Here is a 23640-nt window from a genome sequence, read left to right on the forward strand (position 1 = left end):
GTGAGTCACAGCCGCAGGTTCCCGTTCCAACCCGCTAGATTCTGCTGCTTCGGTTCATGTGCTTTTGCCTCCCCGGCTTCTCTGGCTGTGAGTGTGATGTCATGACTTCCCAGCCTGTCGGGAGATCTTTGGCGGGCAGGCCCAACCGTGCCAAGAAGGCACATCGCTCTTGAGTCAGCAGAGCAACGGATCAGAGAGGAGGTAATTGCACTTCTTGGTTAATCATCTTCTGATGGAAGGCCTCCTCCTCCTCCTCCACACTCCACCACCTCCTCCTCTTCCAGTCTGAGTAATGTAATCAGGCCTGTCTTGCATGTGAGCTGCCAAGAAAGCCACTCACTTGCTCACTCCTCACTCACTCACTCCCACGGCCACCAAATCTTGTGGCCCGACTCTTTGGGCAGCTCTAGGCAGGCAGCAATCGTAGGAGACAGAGGATAGATCCTGCCCCTGTGGGCCAGCAGCTGCATTCTGAGTGGGTCACAGGCCGCTACAGCAGAAAGTGAGACCCTGGAAGGCAGAAAGGACTCCTCAGGTCTTGTGGCCGGCCACCTCAGAAGCACTGACTGCAAACCCAACCTGCCAGTCTCCAAGGCAGAGCTCTGCCTCAAAGGCAAGGGAGGGGAAGAAAGGGGGTTCCAGAGAGCCAGTTTGGTCTGGTGGTGAAGTGTGCAGACTCTTATCTGTGAGAAGCGGGCTTGATTCCCCACTCCTCCACTTGCACCTGCTGGAGTGGCCTTGGGTCAGCCAGAGCTCTCTTATCTGGGAGAACCGGGTTTGATTCCCCCCTCCTCCACTTGCACCTGCTTGGAATGGCCTTGGGTCAGCCAGAGCTCTCTTATCTGGGAGAACCGGGTTTGAGTCCCCACTCCTCCACTTGCACCTGCTGGAATGGCCTTGGGTCAGCCATAGCTCTGGCAGAGGTTGTCCTTGAAAAGGCAGCTGCTGGGAGAGCCCTCAGCACCACCCACCTCACAGGCTGTCTGTTGTGGGGAAGGAAGGGAAAGGAGATTGTCAGCCACTCTGAGACTCTGAGATTCAGAATACAGGGCGGGATATAAATCCAATTTCTTCTTCTTCTTCTTCCCAAGGGAGCCAGGCAGGCACCAGCAGTCACCAAACTCGGTTTCTGCCACTCCCAAAGACTCTGGGTTGCCAGGTCTGGGTTGAGGAATTCCTGGAGATTCCAGGATGGAGCCTGAGGAAGGGAGAAGCCTCAGCTGGGCATCATGTCATGTAGTCCGCCCTCCAGAGCAGCCTTTTTCTGCAGGGGAACTGATCTCTGGGGATGACTTGCAGCTGCGGGAGCTCTCCAGGCCCCACCCTAGCAGCCCCCTCAGCACTCTTGCACGATCTAGGCCTTCTTCTTGGCTCCTCCACCAGCAGCCTGGAGGCACTTCTCAAGCGCTCCACCCACCATGGCCCTCCCCTCCAGCCCTCCCTCACACTTCTTGCGTTCCCCATGTCTGCTCTGCCTTCTTTGCCAGGCCCTCCCTTCCCTGTTTCTGTCATAGACTCACAAAGCTGGCGGGGTCCATCCAGGCCATCTAGTCCACCCCTCCCCGCTCAATGCAGGACCAACCTCTAGCAGCCCTGTCTAGCTGCTGCTCTACCAGGGGGGGGAGCTCACCTCCACCCTTCAACAACTCTGACTGTGAAAAAGGTTTCCCTGCTATCCAGCAGGTACTTTCCCACCCTCAATTTAAGCCCATGATTGCAAGCCCTCTCCTCCTCCACCACCAGCACCAAGAAGATCTCTCTAGCCTCCTCTGACAGTCCTTCAGAGACTGTCCCCCCTCAGCCTTCCAGGTGGAATGTTCCCAGGTCTCTCAGCCTTTCCTTCTCACAGGGCTTCTTGGTCATCTTCGCCGCTCTCCTCTGCAGCCGCTCCATTCTGCCCACAGCCTTCTCTCCTGAGACTCTAGGCAGCTGGCCATGCTGCACAGACACACACAACACCAGAGCTGCCTGCTAGCAAAATAGACAGTGCACATCTTAAAAACACAAACCAGGCGCTCAGCCAGATATGCCCAGACATCGTGCCCTCTGGAAGAGAACTCTCCGGCAGGCCTTTGGAAACACAGCCAGCGAAGACCTCCTTGGCACTCAGCCTGGCAGGCCACAGTGGAGACTGGAGATGACAGCTGAGGAAGGGCGGGAGGCACACAGCTGGCCCAGGGGAGGGCGCTGGGGATGCTGCTCAGGAAGTATCAGGCAGCTCCCACTCATGTTGCCATAACTGGCCCAGGAGAGCAGCCCTCTCAGAAGCACCCAGATGGCACCACTTTTGGTGTCTGATGGGATTTGTGCACCAAGAGGAGCCAAGCTGTGGCCTTTCGGAGATGTGGGGCATGAGCTGGGCCCTGGATGGCAGTCATACGCACAGCTGGATCCCCAATGATTGGGAGCTACAAGCAAAGACGGCGCTTTTGGGCTTCCACAAGGCTGGAGCCAAGCGCTTCTTCGCTTACACGCCGGACAAAGCGGCTGAAAGCAGAAAAGCATTGATTGGAAGGGGGGGGGGATTTCCAGTACCTGCACCTGAAGAAAATGTCTGTGTCGCTCCAAAGGGGCTTCCCTCCTTGCACAGCTGGGCCGGTACAGGAGCGGTGATCCCAGCAGTGGCCCTGAGAGTCGCATTCGGGAGGCCGCGAAATGCCGTGGCTGGCAGAGCAGTTCAGGCCTTGTGCTGGAGACCGAGTCTTCCGGAGCCAGGGTGACAAGAGACTGCACTGAAGAGCCATGCCCTGTGGAAGTCCCCGCCTTGCCAGGGGGATTCCTCACTGACTTCAGCGCGGCGGGCAGCCTGCCATGCCCAGGGCAGACCTTGCCAGTGGGTCAGCCCCAGAGGAGGCATCTGAGGAGTTCCCAGCTGCCCACAGAGCCCCCCTGGCCATGGAAACACCGCTGGCTGATGCCAGTGGACATGTCAACCCTGGTGCGTGTGCGTGATTGGCTGCACCCACCATCAGCATCCTGAGCTCCCCCAGGGCTTGTGGGCAGTGCCATGACTGGGGGGGTGGCTGCGCAAGGGTGGCTCTGAAGGAGGCCGTGGGCTCATTGCTGCTGTAATTGAGCACAGGTTGTCAGGGCTGAAGGGGGCTGTGGTTCCAGGCACTCCACCCTCTGTTCCAGCTTAGTGGGCACACCGACATCTCTCTGGCAGCCGGCCACAGAGCCATTGCCCCTCTGGGAGATGCCAGCCTAGTGCCAGGATTCCCTGATGTGACTTCACTGGCGTGACGCTTAGTTGGCTGCCTGAGTACTTTCATCGCACCTGCCCAAAACTGGGCTGTGAGCCAGAACTAGCTAATTTTGCACCCAAGGCAAGGATATAGAATTGTACCTCTTATACTGTCATGGTTATTTTAGTGAAAAGGTAACGTTTATTTTAGTCATGACGTAGTTTTCTGTGCCCCTCAGCTTGGTGTGCCCGAGGGCATTGTCTCACTTGCCTTGCCTTTTGCCTGCTCTGCATCAAAGCATCTTGATCACTCTGCCTTCTCTTTCTCCGTTTCTTTCCCTCCTCATTCCTCCACTCCCTTCAGCCCCATCAGAAAGGTGGCCCTCAGGGCTGGTTCAGTCAAAAGTGGGACCCCAAAAGCATCAGGAGCTCAAGTTACAAGCATAGAAGCCCCAGAAGAGCTGGGATCGCCCACACGACAGATGGCCACGGGCCCAGCAACACTCGTCAACGCCTTTCCACACATCCTTCAAAAGGGGGTGGGGCCAGGTGGGGCTTTTGCCCAGCAGGGCTTCTGATTGGCTGTTTGGCCGAGTTGATGCTTGAAACGTCCCAGGCTCACCTGATCTTCACAGGCCTCAGCTGCTGATCTGGGCTTGCTCTGTAAGCATTTGGGTGGGAGACCACCCAGGAAGTCCCCGGTGACTATGCAGAGAGCTAGCTTGGTGTAGTGGTGATGTGTGCAGACTCTTACCTGGGAGAACCAGGTTTGATTCCCCACTCCTCCACTTGCACCTGCTGGAATGGCCTGGGGTCAGCCAGAGCTCTCTTATCTGGGAGAAACGGGTTTGATTCCCCACTCCTCCACTTGCACCTGCTGGAATGGCCTTGGGTCAGCCAGAGCTCTCTTATCTGGGAGAAACGGGTTTGATTCCCCACTCCTCCACTTGCAGCTGCTGGCATAGCCTTGGGTCAGCCAGAGCTCTCTTATCTGGGAGAACCGGGTTTGATTCCCCACTCCTCCACTTGCAGCTGCTGGAATGGCCTTGGGTCAGCCAGAGCTCTCTTATCTGGGAGAACCGGGTTTGATTCTCCACTCCTCCACTTGCACTGCTGGAATGGCCTTGGGTCAGCCAGAGATCTGGGAGAACCGGGGTTGATTCCCCACTCCTCCACTTGCACCTGCTGGAATGGCCTTGGGTCAGCCAGAGCTCTCTTATCTGGGAGAACCGGGTTTGATTCTCCACTCCTCCACTCGCACCTGCTGGAATGGCCTTGGGTCAGCCAGAGCTCTCTTATCTGGGAGAACCGGGTTTGATTCCCCACTCCTCCACTTGCAGCTGCTGGAATGGCCTTGGGTCAGCCAGAGATCTGGGAGAACCGGGGTTGATTCCCCACTCCTCCACTCGCACCTGCTGGATGGCCTTGGGTCAGCCAAAGCTCTCTTATCTGGGAGAACTGGGTTTGATTCCCCACTCCTCCACTTGCACTGCTGGAATGGCCTTGGGTCAACTGTAGCTCTCTTATCTGGGAGAACCGGGTTTGATTCCCCACTCCTCCACTTGCCGCTGCAGGAATGGCCTTGGGGAAGCCAGAGCTCTCTTATCTGGGAGAACCGGGTTTGATTCCCCACTCCTTCACTTGCACCTGCTGGAATGGGCCTTGGGTCAGCCATAGGTCTCTTATCTGGGAGAACCAGGTTTGATTCCCCACTCCTACACTAGCAGCTGCTGGAATGACCTTGGGTCAGCCAGAGCTCTCTCATCTGGGAGAACCGGGTTGGATTCCCCACTCCTCCACTTGCAGCTGCTGGAATGGCCTTGGGTCAGCCAGAGCTCTCTTATCTGGGAGAACCGGGTTGGATTCCCCACTCCTCCACTTTCAGCTGCTGGAATGGCCTTGGGTCAGCCAGAGCTCTCTTATCTGGGAGAACCGGGTTTGATTCCCCACTCCTCCACTTGCAGCTGCAGGAATGGCCTTGGGTCAGCCAGAGCTCTGGCAGAGGTTGTCCTTGAAAGGGCAGCTGCTGGGAGAGCCCTCTCAGTCCCACCCACCTTACAGGGTGTCTGTTGTGGGGGGAGAAAATATAGGAGGTTACAAGCCACTCCGAGTCTCTGATTCAGAGAGAAAGTCGGGGTATAAATCTGCAGTCATCTTCTTCAAGGACCAGCCGCCTCTCAGCGTCTCTTGCCTTGAAAACCCCAGGAGGGGGCTGCCCTCAGCTGGCTGTGACCCGACAGCCCTTTTCAGCTCCACTGCCACCCTCCGCCATGCCTGGAATGCTGGCAGGGAGGGCGGGGTATAAATCAAATCAAATCAACAAGTGACGGTGAGAGTGCGGCTGCCTAGCCCCGCTCTCTGCCTCCCTCGGCAGCCATTCAGTGGTGCCCCCCTCCCCCCATGTTGGGCTTCCGAAGGTGCTGGCAGGATCCACAACCTCCCCTCCGACTGAGAAGACCAGGGTGGGGGGAATGAGCCCTTCTCCCATGGGCAAGGCCAGTCAACAGAAACGGCAACGGAGCGGACATCTGACCCCAAGCAGGAGAAGTCATGCGGCTGCAATGCCCAGTGTGGGGGTGAGGCACCCCCACGGGAGCGTGTCTGTTCGGCCCTGGGGGCGGGAAGGGCAGACTTGGGGGAACATGTCAGAGGCCTGCTTTTTCACCCCCACATTCCTGTGGCTTCTTAGTCAGCAGTGAGGCCCCTCGAACTTGCAAGCGCAAACAAGCCTTGTGGAAGAGAAGGGGCTTTGGGCCGTTTGGCAAGAGATCCTTCCAGTCGGGTTGTGCCTTCTGGCAGAGGGCGAGCAGCGGGCGGCTCTCCCTTGCCTCCACCCACCTGGCGCGGCCGCCTCCAGAGCCTGCTCCTCCCGCCCAGGCCCACAATTAGACTCCAGGCCTCTGGGCAAGCACCGCACGGAAGTTAATCTGTAACCAGGCGGGAAGAAGACGCAGGAAGTCTGTTAGTCAGCGGCCAGATCAGAGGAGCCTCCCACACACCTGCCCAGGAATGCCTCTCCGCAGAGCGGGTGGACGGTGACGGAGCATGATTAAGAGCCCCACTATTTAGAGCATGTGGCAGCCGAATGGCCAACAGCTAGCACCGGCACCTCCAGCCCTCACTTGGCTCGTCTGCCGAAGGCCCTGCACAGCTGCTGCTCCCGGAGCCGATCTCAGCCAGACAAGCAAGGGGCCTGCCGGACTGGGGCCCGAGGGTCACCATGGCGAAGGTGGGTGCTGCGGAGAGGGGCAGCAAGGCCAGGCCTTGAAGGGCTGGTGAGGAAACAGGAGGGGGGAGCCTGTAGGTGGCAGAGCGGCTCCCCAAGCTGCACTCCACGCCTGCCGTGTGCTGAAGGAGCCAGCCAGGCCCCAGGGATGTTGACTCTCTGGGATGGGCCGGGAGGCTCCTGTGAGATTAGCTGCCCCAAAAGACACACCTCCTCCCCCTCTCTGGCCTTTGTCTCCTGGAAACCACAAAACCGGACCGTTCCCTTCCTATCTTTTGTTGAACTTTCGTATTGCCCCGGGAGGCTTTCTTTTTGCCTACTGGGAAATAATCCCGGTTAGTTGTTCTCTTCAGTTAGCTTGACCGGGCCGTTGGCCTGCCTGTGCCAGACACTCTGGGGGTGCTTCTCTTGGGGGCCTCCTCTTGCAGGTTGAGCTTTGTTTTTTTCATGCCCCAAACTACACAGTCACCGTTACATATTGGATCTAACCAGGGGTCATTTTGCAGGTGGTGGAGCTCATCCAGGGATTGTTATGCAGCTGCACCTACTAGTCCATGGACAAGGAGGTGGAACTCTCCGAAAGGCTCAGGAGCTGTGCTCCTGTGAGCTCCCACTGAATGTGAGGCCTGGATCTAACCACTAATTGTCCCTGCACTGTGGATGAGCGGATGGAGGTGGTCAAGGACGGGGTGTCGCAGAGCACAGATCTGAGGGTGCTGGTCGCCTTCCACCCTCTAGGGCACCTGGTGGCTGACCAGCCAGGTTATGCTGGGCCTGGCGCATGTGGGGCCTTCTTTTCTGCCCGGGAGGGAGGGCCCTGCAGCCTGCGCCAAGGTCAGATGATCCTGACTTGCTGAGGGCAAAGGTTGCCCTGCCATCTCCTTCTGCTATGGTGGAAGACCTCTCAGGAGTGTCTAATGCCAGAGGCTCGTGGCTTCAGGGTTTGAGGCCTTTTGAGAGCTTAGATAGGGTTGATATTAAATCAAGAGTTTCCGGCTCAACATGAGGAAGAACTTCCTGACTGTTGGAGCGGTTCCTCAGTGGAACAGGCTTCCTCCTTGGGAGGTGGTGGGTGGGCTCTCCTTCCTTGCAGGTTTTTAAGCAGAGGCTGGATGGCCATCTGACAGCAATTTAGAGGGAAGTTTTTGTGTGGTCCCTGCATTGTGCAGGGGGTTGGACTAGATGACCCTGGTTCAGGGCTTGATGTCTTTGGACTGCATCCTTCTGATTCTGAGTTGGAAACGATGTGTGACTGTTTTGCCTGATTCATTCCCAATAAAAACTCTCTGAGCTGGTCCAATGTAGGTGCCAGTCTGGCTACAGCTCTTCTGCAGGGCATCAGTTGTGCCCTCTGGCCAGAGGCCTGTGGACGGCTTCAAGTCAGTGTCCCTAAGTAGTGCTGCCAACAGACTGCATGCTGGAGCCTCACCCAGCAGTGGCCTGTGGACATCAGGCATTCATTTCTCACACAAGGAGGGTGATGCTGGCGTTGCCAATCCCCAGGTGGGGGCAGGGGATCCCCCGGTTTGGAGGCTCCTCCCACTTCAGGGTCATCAGAAAGCGGGCGGGGGAGGGGAAATGTCTGCTGGACACTCCATTATTCCCTATGGAGGCCAATTCCCATAGAGTACAATGGAGAATTGATCCATGGGTATATGGGGCTCTGGAGGGGCTGTTTTTTTTAAGGTAAAAGAACCAAATTTTTAGCATAGCATCCAGTGCCTCTCCTCAAAACTTCCCCCAAGTTTCAAAAGGATTGGACCAGGGGGTCCAATTCTATGAGCCCCAAAAGAAGGCGCCCCCATTCTTCATTATTTCCAAATGGAGGGAAGGCATTTAAAAGGCATGCGGTCCCTTTAAATGCGATGGCTGGAAGTCCCTTCAGAGATCAGTCGTGTTTTCTCCTGGCTCCACCCCCAAAGTCCCTGGCAGCCCTAGGCGATGCTGAAAATCTTACAACACAGATGGAAGCAGAAATGCCAGATATTCAAGCTGGGGAGGGGAAGGGAGGGCCCGCCACCTGCCCACCTAGCAAAGGAAGAGGCACTAGAGATCTGTTGCAAATTTCAGGGGGGAAATCTGCTTGTGCTTCATAGAGTAAAGCAGAGCTTCTGACTGTGGACCTGAAAGACCCACGGGCTTGAGGCACGACCTGTGGGACGCAATAGGGAGGGACAGAAGGGCTCCCCTTTGTAAAGGGTCAGGCAAGGATGTCCCTTCTCTCCCCTCCCTCAACTTGTATGCAGAGCGTATCAGAAGGAAAGCTGGATTAAATGAAGATGAGGTAGAGTGAGATTCTGTGGAAGGGACACTTGCAGTCTGAGATACGCAGAGGACACCACACCACACTACACTGGCAGGAAAGAGTGAAGGCTTGGCCCTCACCCTGCCCCCCCAGGCTCAAGCCCCAAATTGCCAGGAGTTCCCCACCCTGCAGCTGGCAGCCCTACTCCTTCTCCTGGGGAGGGGCAGGGGGAATGTAGCCCCCCCCCGTCTCCTGCTCCCTCTTGGCATGAAGATTGCCGTGAGTGGGCCCTTGGAGCGGGGCTGGCAGGTTCTGATCACCCCAGCCCAGTCCCTTTCTGCCAAGCGTGGGCAGCCTTGCAGGGCCATAAGGTGGCATGCAGTCCGGGAGGGGAGCCAGGCCAGGCCAGAGCAGAGGGCATTGGTGGGGCTGCCCCCAAGCAGGAACACTCACCAGATACCAGGCAAAGCAAGAGTGTGCTGCAAGCCCTCCACGCTGCTGGGCTCTTTGCACTCACCTTTGTCCCGGCCACCTGCCTTCTCTCTCTCCACCCTCCCTCCCTCCCTCGGGGAGGCTTGTGTGAGGTCAGAGCGCCTGCCCCCTGGCTGGGGAGGGGAGAGCATCTGCTGTGGGGGGGATGCAGAAGGGCCACGTTCCAATCAAACAGGGCATGAAAGAAAGGCATCACCACCAACCTGAAATCTTGGGGAACTGCTCCTGGCCAAAGGAGACAAGACTGATTTTGCTGGGCCAGTGATCATCCTCAGGTGGTCACATGACCCCGGCTTCTATGCTCTCTATGGCTCTCGGCTCACGCCAAGGGTAGGCCACAGGCCAAAGACATAATCTGCAGGACGTTCTGCCCCTGCAGCTGTTACACATGAAGCTGCCTTATGCTGAATCAGCACGTCGCCGCTGCCCCAATGTCAGTCTTGTCTGTTCAACTCTCTCTCCAGGGGCTCAGGCACACAGAGCAGGGTCCTTCCCACCCCCTCCTGCCCGTTCCTTTTCACTGGAGATGCTGCTGCAGGGGCCTTGTGCAGGCCAAGCAGAGGCTCTGCCATGGAGCCATGGCCCCTCCCTCCGCTCATTTGTACTCATCTTTGATGGCTTCTTCCCTGCTCTTGCCAAGCACCACAGCAGCTGCTGCGTCTGCAACGTCACCCAGAGAGAAGAATTCCCAACCTTGGCTTGGTGGCTGCTCCCCCTCCCCTCCCCTCCCCTCCCCTCCCCTCTCGCAGTCTGGCCCATTCGCTCCCAACCTGCTCTCGTCCTCACACCGCATGCCACAGGTGAAGGCTGAATGTCCCGCGTGGCCCTTCCCTTGATGAGACGGACAGGGAGAGAGGTGCCTGCTCCCCCACATGCACGCACCCACACCCTCCACCAGAGAGGAGAGGAGAGCAGTGGCCAGACTCTGGGGAGCTGGTTTGAGCAGGACCCACCTGCTGCTCCTCTAGGACACCACCTGGAGGCAGGTGGCACTCAGCGTTGGCCTCCGCAGTCTCTGTGGGAGCCCAACCATTTGTCTCTCCTGTCCAGGGCAGAGAGAAGAGAGGCAGCGCCTCTTCTCTTGCTCTCTGCTTCAGGCAATTGGCTGGCTTTGCTGCGTTCTGCCACCTCCCTCCTCCCTCTCCCCGGCTATGGAGGTGGTCCTTATGCTGTGCCAGTCCCAGCCATTCAGGGCTTTAAAGGCCAATAGCAGCGCCTGGAACTGAGCCCGGAGGCAACCAGGAAGCTAGGCTGGAGTGATCTGGAACCCTCTCCAGTCAGCCCTCTGGCTGCAGCATCACTACCAACTGCAGCTTCTAGGCAGTCTTCAAGGGCAGCCCCATGCACAATACATTGCAGTAGTCTAGTGCATGCTGCATTATGATGGGGGGGGGGGAACTCCCAGGCTGCCAGCAGCCTCTTCTGCTGTCTCCCCAGCCCCTCACACTGGCAATTTCTCTCTTGCAGGGTCTGTGGTAACCGAGCGGCCAGTCTTGTGAGCCCAGCCATGGGTCTGCGTGAATCCCCCTACGCCAGCTACTTCTTGGGGGGCTTGGATGCCGTGGGCAGAGAGCTCCTGTACCCCAGCTACTGGCTGCTGAGCCAGCTACTGGCCCTGCAGCAGACCACGGAGGAGAAGCAGCAGCACCGGAGCCAGCTGTGCCCGCCGCCCCACGCCCTGGAAGTCCTGGCCAAAGGGCCCTTCCTGCTGCTGCTCTTTCTCGTCTCCCTGCCGCTCTCTCTGCTGGGCCTCCTGCTGTGGCTGCCCCTGCAGGGGGCACGCCGCCCTTTCGCCTACCAGCACACGCCCAGCCAGGCCTCGCCAGAGGAGTGGCTGCTTCCTGGCAAGGGCAAGGCCTTCCACTTCGTCAGCGCCAACATTTGCCTCTTGCCGGACGGCCTGGCCAAATTCAGCAACCTGGCACGGACCCAGTGGCGTGCCGGACGCATTGGCCGAGCGCTTGTGCAGGCTGCCAGCCATGCCACCCCACACCATGAGAGCAGTGCCAAAGGCGACCCCTGCAATGTCTCCAAGGGGCAGAAATACGGGGCTACTGCCTCCAGCCCCCCACGGGCATGTCTGAGCCCCCCTGCCACTGACAGCAGTGTGGCCAGCGAGGGGCCCCTTCTGGAAGGAAAGGCCACTTCGCCCTGGGAGATCACGGCCTCCTTCCCCCCAGACGTGGACTTCCTGTGCCTGCAGGAAGTGTTTGACGAGGATGCAGCCAAGCGCCTGCTGCGGCTCCTCGGCCCCTGCTTTGAGCACATCATCTACGACGTGGGCACCTACGGGCTGCTGGGCTGCTCCGCCTTGAAGCTGCTGAACAGCGGGCTCTTCCTGGCCAGCCGCTACCCGGTGCTGGCGGTGCAGTTCCACTGTTACCGCAATGCCACTGGGGAGGACGCCTTTTCTGCAAAAGGACTGCTTTGTGTGCAGGTGAGGAGCGGCACTGGGGAGGGGCACATGGAGAGCGGAGCCTGCCTTGCACTGAGTCGGACTCCTCTAGCCAGGTCAGCAGGGCCTTCTCTGACTGCAGGGCGTCTCCGGCTGGCTGGGCCTCCCCCAGCACCTCTGGCCTGCTGCCTGCCAGGGACTGACCCAGAGACCGGGCCCTTCCCGCACTTCCTTTTTGGAGTCCCCCAAGGGCCAGCGCTTTGCTCAGCCCCTCCCGCCATTAACTCTCGTTCCAATGGAAGTGGTCTAGCAGAGCAGGGCTCCCTATGCGGTGGGGAATGCTCCAGAGCGTGGCCAGAGAGCGTGGCCTTTTCCCCGAGCATCCACACTGGGCAGTCAGCCCCCAGGCCTTCTGCTGCTTCTCTCTCTTTGGGGCTGCTGGCCAGGGCCTTCGGGGAGGGCTTGCTGTGGCCTGGCTGCTCCTTGCTTCCTCTGGCTGCTTGGGGGGGGGGGTGTGGGGAGGGCTGCTCCTGCCTGGAGTTGGCTGGGCTGGCTTGAGCTGCGCGCACACACGTCCCGCTCTGCCTTCTGGGCTGGCCTGCATGGTAACGGCACTTCCTGCTTTGCATGTCTCAGGTGCAGCTAGGAGCTTCCCAAGGGCAAAGGATTGTGGGCTACATGAACTGCACCCACCTGCACGCCCCCGAAAGTAAGTGTGGGTCCTCCGCTGCAGAGGACAGGCAGGCGGCTTTCCAGCTGGCTCAGAGGTGGGAGGGGAACGTGGAGGTGCCAGAGCCTGGTTGGGGAATTCCTGCAGATTCGGGGGGAGGAGGGACATCTGTGATATAATCAGGCCTTGAATTTCTGATGGCCCCCCTCCTCCCCACCCACCTACCTTGTCCATTGAATAGGAGGCGCAGCTGCATAACAATCCCTGGATGAGCTCCACCACCTGTTTTTCTACAAAACGACCCCTGGATATAATATTCTGTGTGTGTGTGTGTGTGTGTGTACACATGTGTGTGCATTATCTACTGTCAAGCCCCTTCTGGTCTATGGTGGCCCTATGAATTAATGATAGGAGCACAGAGTGGTCAAGCTGCAGTCCAAGCTCTGCTCACGACCCGAGTTCGATCCCGGCAGAAGCTGGCTTCAGGTAGCCAGCTCCAGGTTGACTCAGCCTTCCATCCTTCCGAGGTCAGTAAAATGAGTCCCCACCTTGCTGGGGGGAAAGCGTAGATGACTGGGGAAGGCAATGGCAAAGCACCCCGTAAAAAGTCTGCTGTGAAAACATTGTGAAAGCAACAGCAGCCCAGAGTCGGAAACAACTGGTGCTTGCCCAGGGCATTACCTTTAGCTTTTTAAAATGAACGAATGACCTCCAATATGTCATTAGCAGCCTTGCTCAGGTCTTGCAAATAGAGGACCCTCTTTGTGGCTTCCTTCATGGAGCCCATCCCTCTCCGGTGGGGCCTTCGCTTTTCCTGTGGCCATCCACTTCTCCTGCTATTCTTGTCTTTCCCACTGACTCTTGACTTCTTGTAATGTGCCCAAAGTACAGTAGGTGAGTCATTTTAGCTGCTGGGGAGAGTTCAGGCTCCGTTTGCTCAAGGGCACTTGCATTTGTGCTCTTGCCAGTCCACAGCTTCCATCTAGCTCTCCACTTTACAAGCCGCTGTTTCTCACCAGAGGAGGGGGCGCCTGGAGAGCACCTGTAACCTCAGGAGGTCCTCTTCAGCCCCCACCTGGAGGCTGGGGGGAAACCAACCTGGGATTACAGTTCATATTGAAGGAACCGGCTTTGATTCCCCACTCCTCCACCTGCAGCTTCTGGAATGGCCTTGGGTCAGCCATAACTCTGGCAGAGGTTGTCCTTGAAAGGGCAGCTGCTGTGAGAGCCCTCTCAGCCCCACCCACCTCACAGGGTGTCTCTTGTGGGGGGAGAGCCAGTTTGGCATAGTGGTGAAGTGCACAGACTCTTATCTGGGAGAACCGGGTTTGATTCCCCACTCCTCCACTTGCACCTGCTGGCATGGCCTTGTGTCAGCCATAGCTCTGGCAGGAGTTGTCCTTGAAAGGGCAGCTTCTGGGAGAACTCTCTCAGCCCCACCCACCTCACAGGGTGTCTGTGTGGGGGAGGAAGATAAAGGAGATTGTAGGCCGCTCTGATTCAGACAGAAGGGCGGGGTATAAATCTGCAATTCTTCTTCTTCTTCATTTCCTCAGGAGCAGTCCTATTTGATTCAAAGTAAAAGACTGGGGAAGGCAATGGCAAACCACCCCGTAAAAAGTCTGCCGTGAAAACATGAAAGCGACGTCACCTGAGTCGGAAACAATTGGTGCTTGCACAGGGACCTTTCCTTTCCTATCAGCCTCTTTCCACAATTCAGAGTTGATGCTGGGTGCAAGCCAGGCCTGAACCCAAAGTTGCCAATCCCCAGGTGTGTAGCAGGGGAGCCCCGAAGGGTTCTGTGATTAAACCAGCCTCCAATATAATCAACAAATTGTCATTGAAATGTATAAAGGAAACATAAACAACCACTTAAAGCAATGAATTGTACATAAGGTGAAGTCATACAGTATGCTCAGTCCTTTATAAGGACAAAATGAGGTGAAGTATTATGATATGCACAGTCTTTCTTGGGACCAATAGGCCTCCAAATGGTTTCAGCCAAGAACTGGCAAAGTAGAGTCTTCTCCACAAGTCAAACTGCTGTAGAAAAAAGCCAACAGCAGCAGACAGCTACGAAGGCGGCGCCTCTCTGCCTCCGTTTCTCTGAAGCTTCCACAGGCTGAGTGAAGAAGAATACGAACTAAATATGCAACTAATCCATACAGAAATAGTTTCAAATAACCAATTTGAACCATTTTACCTTAATGCAAAAGATTACAAAGTTGATAATGGAAATCAATCCTTCAAGTACAATGGAAGTTATGTTTATAATGAGGTGCTCCAGCATTCATGCAATATAAACCCATTTACAGGTGTTAAAAGTTAACATATTCATGTAAAGGAGCCACATCTAGTCTACAGATGCTGCAAACACACATATAAAGCAGGACAAATCACATTCATTGTTTAAACCATTTGGTTGAAGAGAATTACGTTTAAAAATCCAGAATGCCTCACATTGTAATAACCATTTAGTAACATCATTTCAGTTATATACATTGGAGTTGAATTTTTCAATAACAAAAAATCTTAAAGACTCAGGAGCATGTTTTTTTGCTGTGAAATGTTCCACCAAAGGAGCTGAATCAGTTTGATGTTTTAATCTGCTCTTGTGTTCCAGTAAGCGTGTACGTACTACCCGTGTAGTACTTCCCACATACACCAATGAACAAGGGCATAAAATTAAATATATACAAGCCCTAGTGCAACATGTAGTAATAGACCTCCACTTGATCCTAAAACCTGTTTGTGGATGCACAAATTCAGTGATGTCTAAAGACAAATTGCATACCAAACAGGTCCCACAAGGGGCGTGATGACCATGTCTTACTTCATTGTGGTCAGTAAAATCTGAATGAATCAGCAAATTATAAATGTTCTTACTCCTTTTGTAATTTGCTGATTCATTCAGATTTTACTGACCATAATGAAGTCACACGTGGTCATCACGCCCCTTGTGGGACCTGTTTGGTATGCAATTTGTCTTTAAACATCACTGAATTTGTGCATCCACAAACAGGTTTTAGGATCAAGTGGAGGTCTATTACTACATGTTGCACTAGGGCTTGTATATATTTAATTTTATGCCCTTGTTCATTGGTGTATGTGGGAAGTACTACACGGGTAGTACGTACACGCTTACTGGAACACAAGAGCAGATTAAAACATCAAACTGATTCAGCTCCTTTGGTGGAACATTTCACAGCAAAAAAACATGCTCCTGAGTCTTTAAGATTTTTTGTTATTGAAAAATTCAACTCCAATGTATATAACTGAAATGATGTTACTAAATGGTTATTACAATGTGAGGCATTCTGGATTTTTAAACGTAATTCTCTTCAACCAAATGGTTTAAACAATGAATGTGATTTGTCCTGCTTTATATGAGTGTTTGCAGCATCTGTAGACCTGATGTGGCTCCTTTACATGAATATGTTAATTTTTAACACCTGTAAATGGGTTTATATTGCATGAATGCATAGTGGGTTTTAATGGTCGCTGGAGCACCTCATTACAAACATAACTTTCATTGTACTTGAAGGATTGATTTCCATTATCAACTTTGTAATCTTTTGCATTAAGGTAAAATGGTTCAAATTGGTTATGTGAAACTATTTCTGTATGGATTAGTTGCATATTTAGTTCGTGTTCTTCTTCACTCAGCCTGTGGAAGCTTCAGAGAAACGGAGGCAGAGAGGCGCCGCCTTCGTAGCTGTCTGCTACTGTTGGCTTTTTTCTACAGCAGTTTGACTTGTGGAGAAGACTCTACTTTGCCAGTTCTTGGCTGAAACCATTTGGAGGCCTATTGGTCCCAAGAAAGACTGTGCATATCATAATACTTCACCTCATTTTGTCCTTATAAAGCACTGAGCATACTGGATGACTTCACCTTATGTACAATTCACTGCTTTAAGTGGTTGTTTATGTTTCCTTTATAAATTTCAATGACAATTTGTTGATTATATTGGAGGCTGGTTTAATCACAGAACCCTTCGGGGCTCCCCTGCTAGTCATTTATCTGTGATTCTCTATTCATATTGGGTTATTTAATCCCCAGGTGAGGGCAGGGGATCCCCCAGTTTGGAGGCCCTTCCCCCACTTTAGGGTTATTAGAAAGCAAGGGGGGGAGGGAAATGTCTGCTGGGTGCTCATAATGGAGACAGATTCCTATAAGGAATAATGGAGAATTGATCTGCAGGTATCTGGGGCACTGTGGGGGGGGGGGCGCTATTTTTTTAGATGCACCAAATTTGCAGTATAGCATCCGACACCTCTCCTCAAAAGATCCTCCAAGTTTCAAACAGATTGGACTGAGGGGTCCAATTCCATGCACCCCAAAAGAAGGTGCCCCTATCATTCATTATTTCCAATGGAGGGAAGGCATTTAAAAGATTTCCCTTTAAATGTGATGGCCAGAACTCCCTTTGGAGTTCAATTATGCTTGTCACAACCTTGCTCCTGGCTCCACCCCCAAAGTCCCCTGGCTCTTCCTCCAAAGTCCCCAGATATTTCTTGAATTGGACTTGGCAACCCTACCTGCACCTCTTCTGTGAACAGAAGCGAAAGCTGTCTGAATTCGGCTGGGAAAATGCTCTCTGCAGCCTCGTCATTTTCTCCTGAGTTTATCATCCTGGAATAAACCATGGTGATTATAATGAGATGCAATGGAAGTGAATAATTTTTTAGAAAAAAATTAAATTAATAATTTGAAAAAAATTTATTATTATTATTAAGAACTTACCACTCAAATGCTTATATTTCTATTAAGAGCCAGCCAGTTCTGACCATCTTCTCTAACCAGATGCAAAAGCCTTCTGGATTTGGCAGGCAAAATGCTCTCTACAAAAGCTTGAAAACTGCAGCTCCCTGCAGCTACAGAAGCATTAAGGGGCTTTATGGAACTTGTTAGAAGTAAGTTTCGCATTTAGGAGATTCAGAGCAATTAGGATCAGTTCCTTGGTTATAGAACAATGATTAAGAAATCAGTGGGATTAGGAAAGGTTTCGTTATAATAAAGTTTCATAAATGGCGTTCCTTTCGATCCTCAGGGAAGTAATGTTTCTGGTATGATTTCAAAATGTTTTAAATACTACTTCCTTCATATATATCATTGACGGTGATGGTTCTGCAGTTATTTAGTAAATGTAAGACAATAGAGCCTAATTCATCTCTTAAAAGTATCATATTTAAAGTGCATTAAAGTATCATATTTAAAGTGCATTAAAGTGGAAGTATGACATATCGTTTCAGCCCACAATAACTTTGATCAGTGTTATACTGTGTTTTATATTTTAAAGAAAGAGATATCCAACACACAGCTGCAGGGAATCACCTAGAATAGTTTTAAGTAGAGTTGGTTTTCAAGCTTTTTGTAGAGAGCATTTTCCCAGCACAATCCAGGAGCCTTTTGCATCTGGTTAGAGAAGAATTTCAAGACTAACTTGCTGCTAATATCGACACTGAATTGCGACAAGAGGCTGATAACTTTGAAGCAAATAGGAACACCCCCGAGGAAGACTTTTGACGGAATGAGCCTGTATCTGGGTTCTCATTGGATAGACTTTTCTTTGTAATACTGTAAAGTTGTACTTCTTTATAATGTGTACAAAAGATTGATATAACTCTTTAAAAAGTTTTACTGTTATGTGATAGCCAGCATATTGCAGTGTTTGTTTGTATTGTACTCCCCCCCCCGGAGGTTGGCAACCCTAGACAGGTGGTCCTCTCTGTCCTCCCGACTCTCCAGCAGGCAGACCTAGCGGGACGCTGCGGAGCCAGGGCTGGCCCACGGGGCCACTGAGCCCAGCACTCTCTGGCATGCAGGGGCCAGGCAGGGGAGGGACAAGATGGGAGTGCCCCCCCCCGCCACTGGTCCCAGAGGGAGGCTGCGGGTGGGCTCTGGAGAAGGCACTTCCAGTAGCTGTCATGCCAGGCTTCTCTGTCTTTACTGAATGCTGTTTAAAACAGCTCAGCCTGCTTGCCATCTCCACATCTTGTGGCAGTGAGTTCCCCAGGATGACTGTTGTCTTTGTAGCATCACACACAGAGTTTTGGCCCCATGTTGCCTCACTGAAGAAGACTATCTGAAGCTGGCGGGCTGAGTCCCTCTACCCGCTCTGGCTGGGCCAGGCAAGCCTTTCAAGAGCACGTTTTGTCACTCTTCACAGAATTATAAGTGACGAGTGGTTGATCACGGGCATTTTGAAAAATGTTTTCAGCCCATCTTTCCTCACCATTCAAGGTGGCTCCCCCAGAAAACTGGTCCTTCCCTCCAGGCCCGTTTTCCCAGAGGGGAACTTGGACACCCCCCCCCCTTTGTGTGGGAGGGCAGTTCTAGCATCAGGCTGATTTCCACCTGTCCCCACCACAAACCCTGCCTCTGCCCTGCCTGCCCAGTGGAGGTGGGGGAACTCTGGCCTCCCTCGCCATTCCTCCCAGCAGTGTCTGAGGTGTGGAGGGAGCCCTCCGACGCTAACACAACCCAATTCCTCCCTCCCTCCACAGCTGATGCGCAGATCCGGTGCGAGCAGCTGACCATGGCTCTCCGTTGGGCCCTGCTGTTCCAGAACACGCACGCTCAGCCCGGGGACATTGTGGCCTTCGACATCTTCTGCGGGGATCTCAACTTTGACAACTGCTCCCCAGGTGGGAGGGGCAGCAGAGCAAGTGGGGGGGAGGGGGGAGCCTGGGGCTGCTGCAGCACTCCTCGCTCACACAGACCCCCGCCTGTCTCCCCAGATGACAAGATGGAGCAGGCCCATGAGATCTTCAGCCTCTACACCGACCCATGCCGCATCGGGCCAGGGCAGGACAAGCCGTGGGCGCTCGGTGGGTGCCTCTCCCAAGGGTGCCCCTTCTCATCCCCTCCGGTGTCCCAGGGGGCAGAAAGCCCAGAGCAGATTTCTGGTGCTCCAAAGCTTTGGAAGTCTTTGCATGAGAGGGGAGGGGGTCCGAGAGCTGCCCAAACTCCCGCTCTGCACTGGGAACTTTCCAGGGAGCTCTGCATGGCAAAAGGGGGTGGGGGGCAAAGGTTCTGCCAGCCAGAGGCTAAAACAGCTGCCCTGAACTCCACAGGAACACTGATGAACTCCCTGACAATCTACGATGAGGCTGTGGCAACCCCAGAGACCATGAAGAGGTGAGGGCTGGTAGGGTGGGGAGGTGCCAAGGCCTCAAGCTCTTCACTTAGAATCAGAGTTGGAAGGTACCCCCTGGGGTCATCTAGTCCAACCCCCTGCACGAGGCAGGAAACTCACAAACCCCTCCCCCTAAACTCACAAGATCCTCATTGCTGTCAGGTGGCCATCTAGCCTCTGTTGAAAAACCCCCAAGGAAGGAGAGCCCACCACCTCCCAAGGAGGAAGCCTGTTCCACTGAGGAACCCCTCTAAACTCACAAACCCCTCCCCCTAAATTCACAGGATCTGCATTGCTGTCAGGTGGCCATCTAGCCTCTGCTTAAAAACCTCCAAGGAAGGAGAGCCCACCACCTCCCGAGGAGGAAGCCTATTCCACTGAGGAACCACTCTAAACTCACAAACCCCTCCCCCTAAATTCACAGGATCTGCATTGCTGTCAGGTGGCCATCTAGCCTCTGCTTAAAAACCTCCAAGGAAGGAGAGCCCACCACCTCCCGAGGAGGAAGCCTATTCCACTGAGGAACCCCTCTAAACTCACAAACCCCTCCCCCTAAATTCACAGGATCTGCATTGCTGTCAGGTGGCCATCTAGCCTCTGTTGAAAAACCTCTGAGGAAGGAGAGCCCACCACCTCCTGAGGAGGAAGCCTGTTCCACTGAGGAACCGCTCTAACCTCACAAACCCCTCCCCCTAAATTCACAGGATCTGCATTGCTGTCAGGTGGCCATCTAGCCTCTGCTTAAAAACCTCCAAGGAAGGAGAGCCCACCACCTCCCGAGGAGGAAGCCTATTCCACTGAGGAACCCCTCTAAACTCACAAACCCCTCCCCCTAAATTCACAGGATCTGCATTGCTGTCAGGTGGCCATCTAGCCTCTGTTGAAAAACCTCTGAGGAAGGAGAGCCCACCACCTCCTGAGGAGGAAGCCTGTTCCACTGAGGAACCGCTCTAACCTCACAAACCCCTCCCCCTAAATTCACAGGATCTGCATTGCTGTCAGGTGGCCATCTAGCCTCTGTTGAAAAACCTCTGAGGAAGGAGAGCCCACCACCTCCCAAGGAGGAAGCCTATTCCACTGAGGAACCCCTCTAACCTCACAAACCCCTCCCCCTAAATTCACAGGATCCTCATTGCTGCCAGATGGCCATCTAGCCTCTGTTGAAAAACCTCCAAGGAAGGAGAGCCCACCACCTCCCAAGGAGGAAGCCTGTTCCACTGAGGAACCACTCTAAACTCACAAACCCCTCCCCCTAAATTCACAGGATCTGCATTGCTGTCAGGTGGCCATCTAGCCTCTGTTGAAAAACCTCCAGAGAAGGAGAGCCCACTTGCGGGGGGGGGGGAGGGGGGAGGGGAGATCAGCAGTGTTGGGTGGGACTGGTGGTTCCTACAGATGTGGCCACGGGTTTTGTGTCGGGGGGGGGGGGGAAGGGGGGTTCCCAGGGCCTTCCAGGGAAGATGCCGGCTGTGGCTTCTCTGGGCGGTCCCTCCAGGCAGCTCTCCTTGGGTGGCACTCACTCTTGCCTTCCAGGACTCTGGAGCATTCCGAGGGGCGGCAGAAGTACCTGGCAGGCCCCATCCAGGCGACCGTTTCCCCTGGCCTTTCCTGCGTCAAGAACGAGGGCCGGCGCATTGACTACATCCTCTACCGGGAGCACCCGGGCCCTGCAGAACTGAAAACGGTGAGCTGAGAGGCCACGGCCTGCTGTCTTGGCTGTGAACGGGGACCCCCCTCCCCTCCCCTCCCCTCCCCTGGGCAAGGGCCATGCGGGGAGCTGCAGCAGCATCAAGGGCAGAGGCCGCCCTGGCAGGGGGGAGAGAGGTCAAGGCGTGGGAGAATCCTGGCTCCCCCAGCCTCCCAGCACTGAAGGAGAAGCACTTCTGCCCCGACTTCCCCCACCTCTGCTGAGCAGGAAACCAGCAGCAGCAGGCCACTCCAAACCACCACAGATGCGCAAAGAATGTGTGTGCAGAGTGTTCTGGGGGCTGGGCTTATTGCCTCGGAACAAACAGGGCGAGGGAAGGTCAAAAAAGGGCCACTCCCTGCCAAAGAGCCCGGCTGGCTGCTCCAGGCCCAGCTAGTCCAGCGCCCTCTGCAGGGCCATCAGCAAGGGGCGGGGGGGGTGCGGAGGGGCCAGGCCTCTTCGCACAGGGGCTTCAGCCACTCACTTCTTCTAAATGTGGAGCAGCCATTAACCCCTGAGGAACCTTCCTTCCTTCCTTCCTCAGGATGCCCAATTCCTTCTTAAAGCCGCCTGTGCCTTTAGCCGTCAATACATCTTCTGGCAGCAACCCCCCCCCCCCTCTTTAATTGCTCCTTGGGCAAAGAAACATTTTGGCATTTTTTCCAATCCCGTATCTGTTGCCCAGCAACCTCACACTGGAGCTTTAATGCTGGTTTAACTCTGTCCCCAAACTGACTTTCCACACTAGAAGCACAGAATTGGAGAAACCAACTTTATGACTCTACGATTCTCTGGTTTTAGTGTAGAAAGTCAGTTTGGGGACAGAGTTAAACCAGCATTAAAGCTCTAGGGCAAAATTGGTCGATGACTCTGGGTTCTGGAGGTCCAGGAGAAAGAGAAAAGGTTCCCTCTGTCAGCTTTCTGTACCCCATGGATGGTTTTCTGAACGGCCATCACCCCCTCCCCTGAGTCTCTTCAGCCCGGCCTTGTAGGGAAAAGGCTGCAGCCCCCTTGACCATCTTGGCCCCCAGAACTGCAAATGAAGACCCACAACATCCACAGATTGATCCAAGGGCACCCCAGCACTGGCAGCTGTATTTGGAACCCCCCACTTAACAATGCCACAGACTCTCAGAGAGCCAGTCTGGTGTAGTGGTGAAGTGTGCGGACTTTTATCTGGGAGAGCCGGGTTTGATTCCCCACTCCTCCACTTGCAGCTGCTGGAATGGCCTTGGGTCAGCCAGAGCTCTGGCACAGGCTGCCCTTGAAAGGGGAGCTCCTGGGAGAGCTCTCAGCCCCACCCACCTCACAGGGTGTCTGTTGTATGAGAAGATATAGGAGATTGTGAGCCGCTCTGAGTCTCTGATTCAGAGAGAAGGGTGGGGTATAAATCCGCAGTTGTCATCAGTGGACATCTGTGTCAAGCTGTTCTCTACAACCCCAAGATCTCTTTCCCTCTCCATTTTGGGTGGTTCTGACCCATCAGCCTATATTTAAAGTTGGGGGGGGGGTTGTTTCAAAGAGCATCCCCTGACATGTTGAATCTCATTCGCCAAGTTGTTGCCCACTCACCAAATTTGTGGAGATCCCTTCAGCACTTTTCACAGTCTGCTTTCGTTTCCAGTCCGCAAAAGTGGCTCCTTGGCTGCTTTCCCTTGGCTGTTGTGTGGGAATGCTGTCTACGCTCAGGGAGAAATTCTGCCTGCATTCATTAGCCTTGGCACAAGCCCTGCCCTGCCCCAGCTACCCCCGCCCCCCCCTTGCCCTGTGCTCCGGCTCAACTGCCTGCCTCTCTCTCCCCAGGCTGTGGAAAGAGTCTCTTTCATCACCCAGCTGGCCAGCTGCTCAGACCACATGCCCGTGGGACTGCAACTCTGGGTGGCTCCTGCGGCACAACCCGGAGCATGAACAAGGAAGACGGGCACGTGTGTGGGCAAGGAAGACTGAGATGCCCTTTGGAACCTTGGGCACGACACCTGCTTTCCTCCAGCACTTGGGCAGCTCAAGAGGAGCAAAAGGACAGCAGCTTCTGCAGCAACTCAGAGCTCTCTCGGCAAGTGGAGGGGTCTTGCCACTGTCTTCTCAGCCAAGTGGGCCGTGGGAGCGGAGCCCAGCTAAATCCCACCCCCCGACTCGACAAGTAGCGAGTGAGGAAGCAGTTGCCAGGGAGGGGGGCACAGAGCAGGGAAGGAAGTGCAGCCGCTGCGGTCCACCCTCACCCCAAAGCCCCCCTCCCCAGTCCACTGCCAACATACCACCCGTGGAGGAGGGAGGGAGGGAGGGAGATGCCCCCTTCCCAACACCTCATCGATATTTGTCATAATTTCTGTTTGCAATTTGGATTTTGTAGCGGATATGCCAGTGTTTCCATGAACAATACAAGATTGCACATTTCAGAAAAGTTCCTTGTTTCCTAAATACTTGTGAAAAATGACCTGAAAAATAAATCATTCTCAGGGAGCCAAAAGGGCCTCTCATTCTTTTGGGAGCTCTCCATCTCCCAGCACTTCACTCTGCTCCCCCCTCCCCCCGAATCAGTGGGACTCCAAGGCCCTTCACCACAGCTGCCTTCTGCTCCTGCAGCCACATCGAAGCCACCTTC

General features: G+C 54.4%; 1 protein-coding gene across 1 annotated transcript; it reads left to right on the forward strand.

Annotated features, from left to right (window-relative positions):
• Positions 1 to 10640: 10640 nt before the first annotated feature.
• Positions 10641 to 23505, forward strand: LOC132574664 (sphingomyelin phosphodiesterase 5-like). The gene is made up of 7 exons (XM_060242901.1): positions 10641 to 11584; positions 12179 to 12251; positions 18720 to 18860; positions 18954 to 19043; positions 19290 to 19353; positions 20885 to 21035; positions 22842 to 23505. The coding sequence occupies exons 1-7, from the start codon at positions 10655 to 10657 to the stop codon at positions 22944 to 22946; spliced, it is 1554 nt and encodes a 517-aa protein (XP_060098884.1). The 5' UTR covers positions 10641 to 10654; the 3' UTR covers positions 22947 to 23505.
• Positions 23506 to 23640: the final 135 nt, after the last annotated feature.

Source organism: Heteronotia binoei, chromosome 7, assembly GCF_032191835.1.
Source record: "Heteronotia binoei isolate CCM8104 ecotype False Entrance Well chromosome 7, APGP_CSIRO_Hbin_v1, whole genome shotgun sequence".
Classification (NCBI taxonomy): Eukaryota; Metazoa; Chordata; class Lepidosauria; order Squamata; family Gekkonidae; genus Heteronotia; species Heteronotia binoei.

Excerpts from the sequence above, each read along its gene's own strand:
- LOC132574664 (XM_060242901.1), top strand. The coding sequence starts at position 10,655 with ATGGGTCTGCGTGAATCCCCCTACGCCAGCTACTTCTTGGGGGGCTTG. Across the intron at positions 19,354-20,884 it reads ACCCCAGAGACCATGAAGAG|GACTCTGGAGCATTCCGAGG; the intron begins GTGAGGGCTGGT and ends CTTGCCTTCCAG. Across the intron at positions 21,036-22,841 it reads GCCCTGCAGAACTGAAAACG|GCTGTGGAAAGAGTCTCTTT; the intron begins GTGAGCTGAGAG and ends CTCTCTCCCCAG.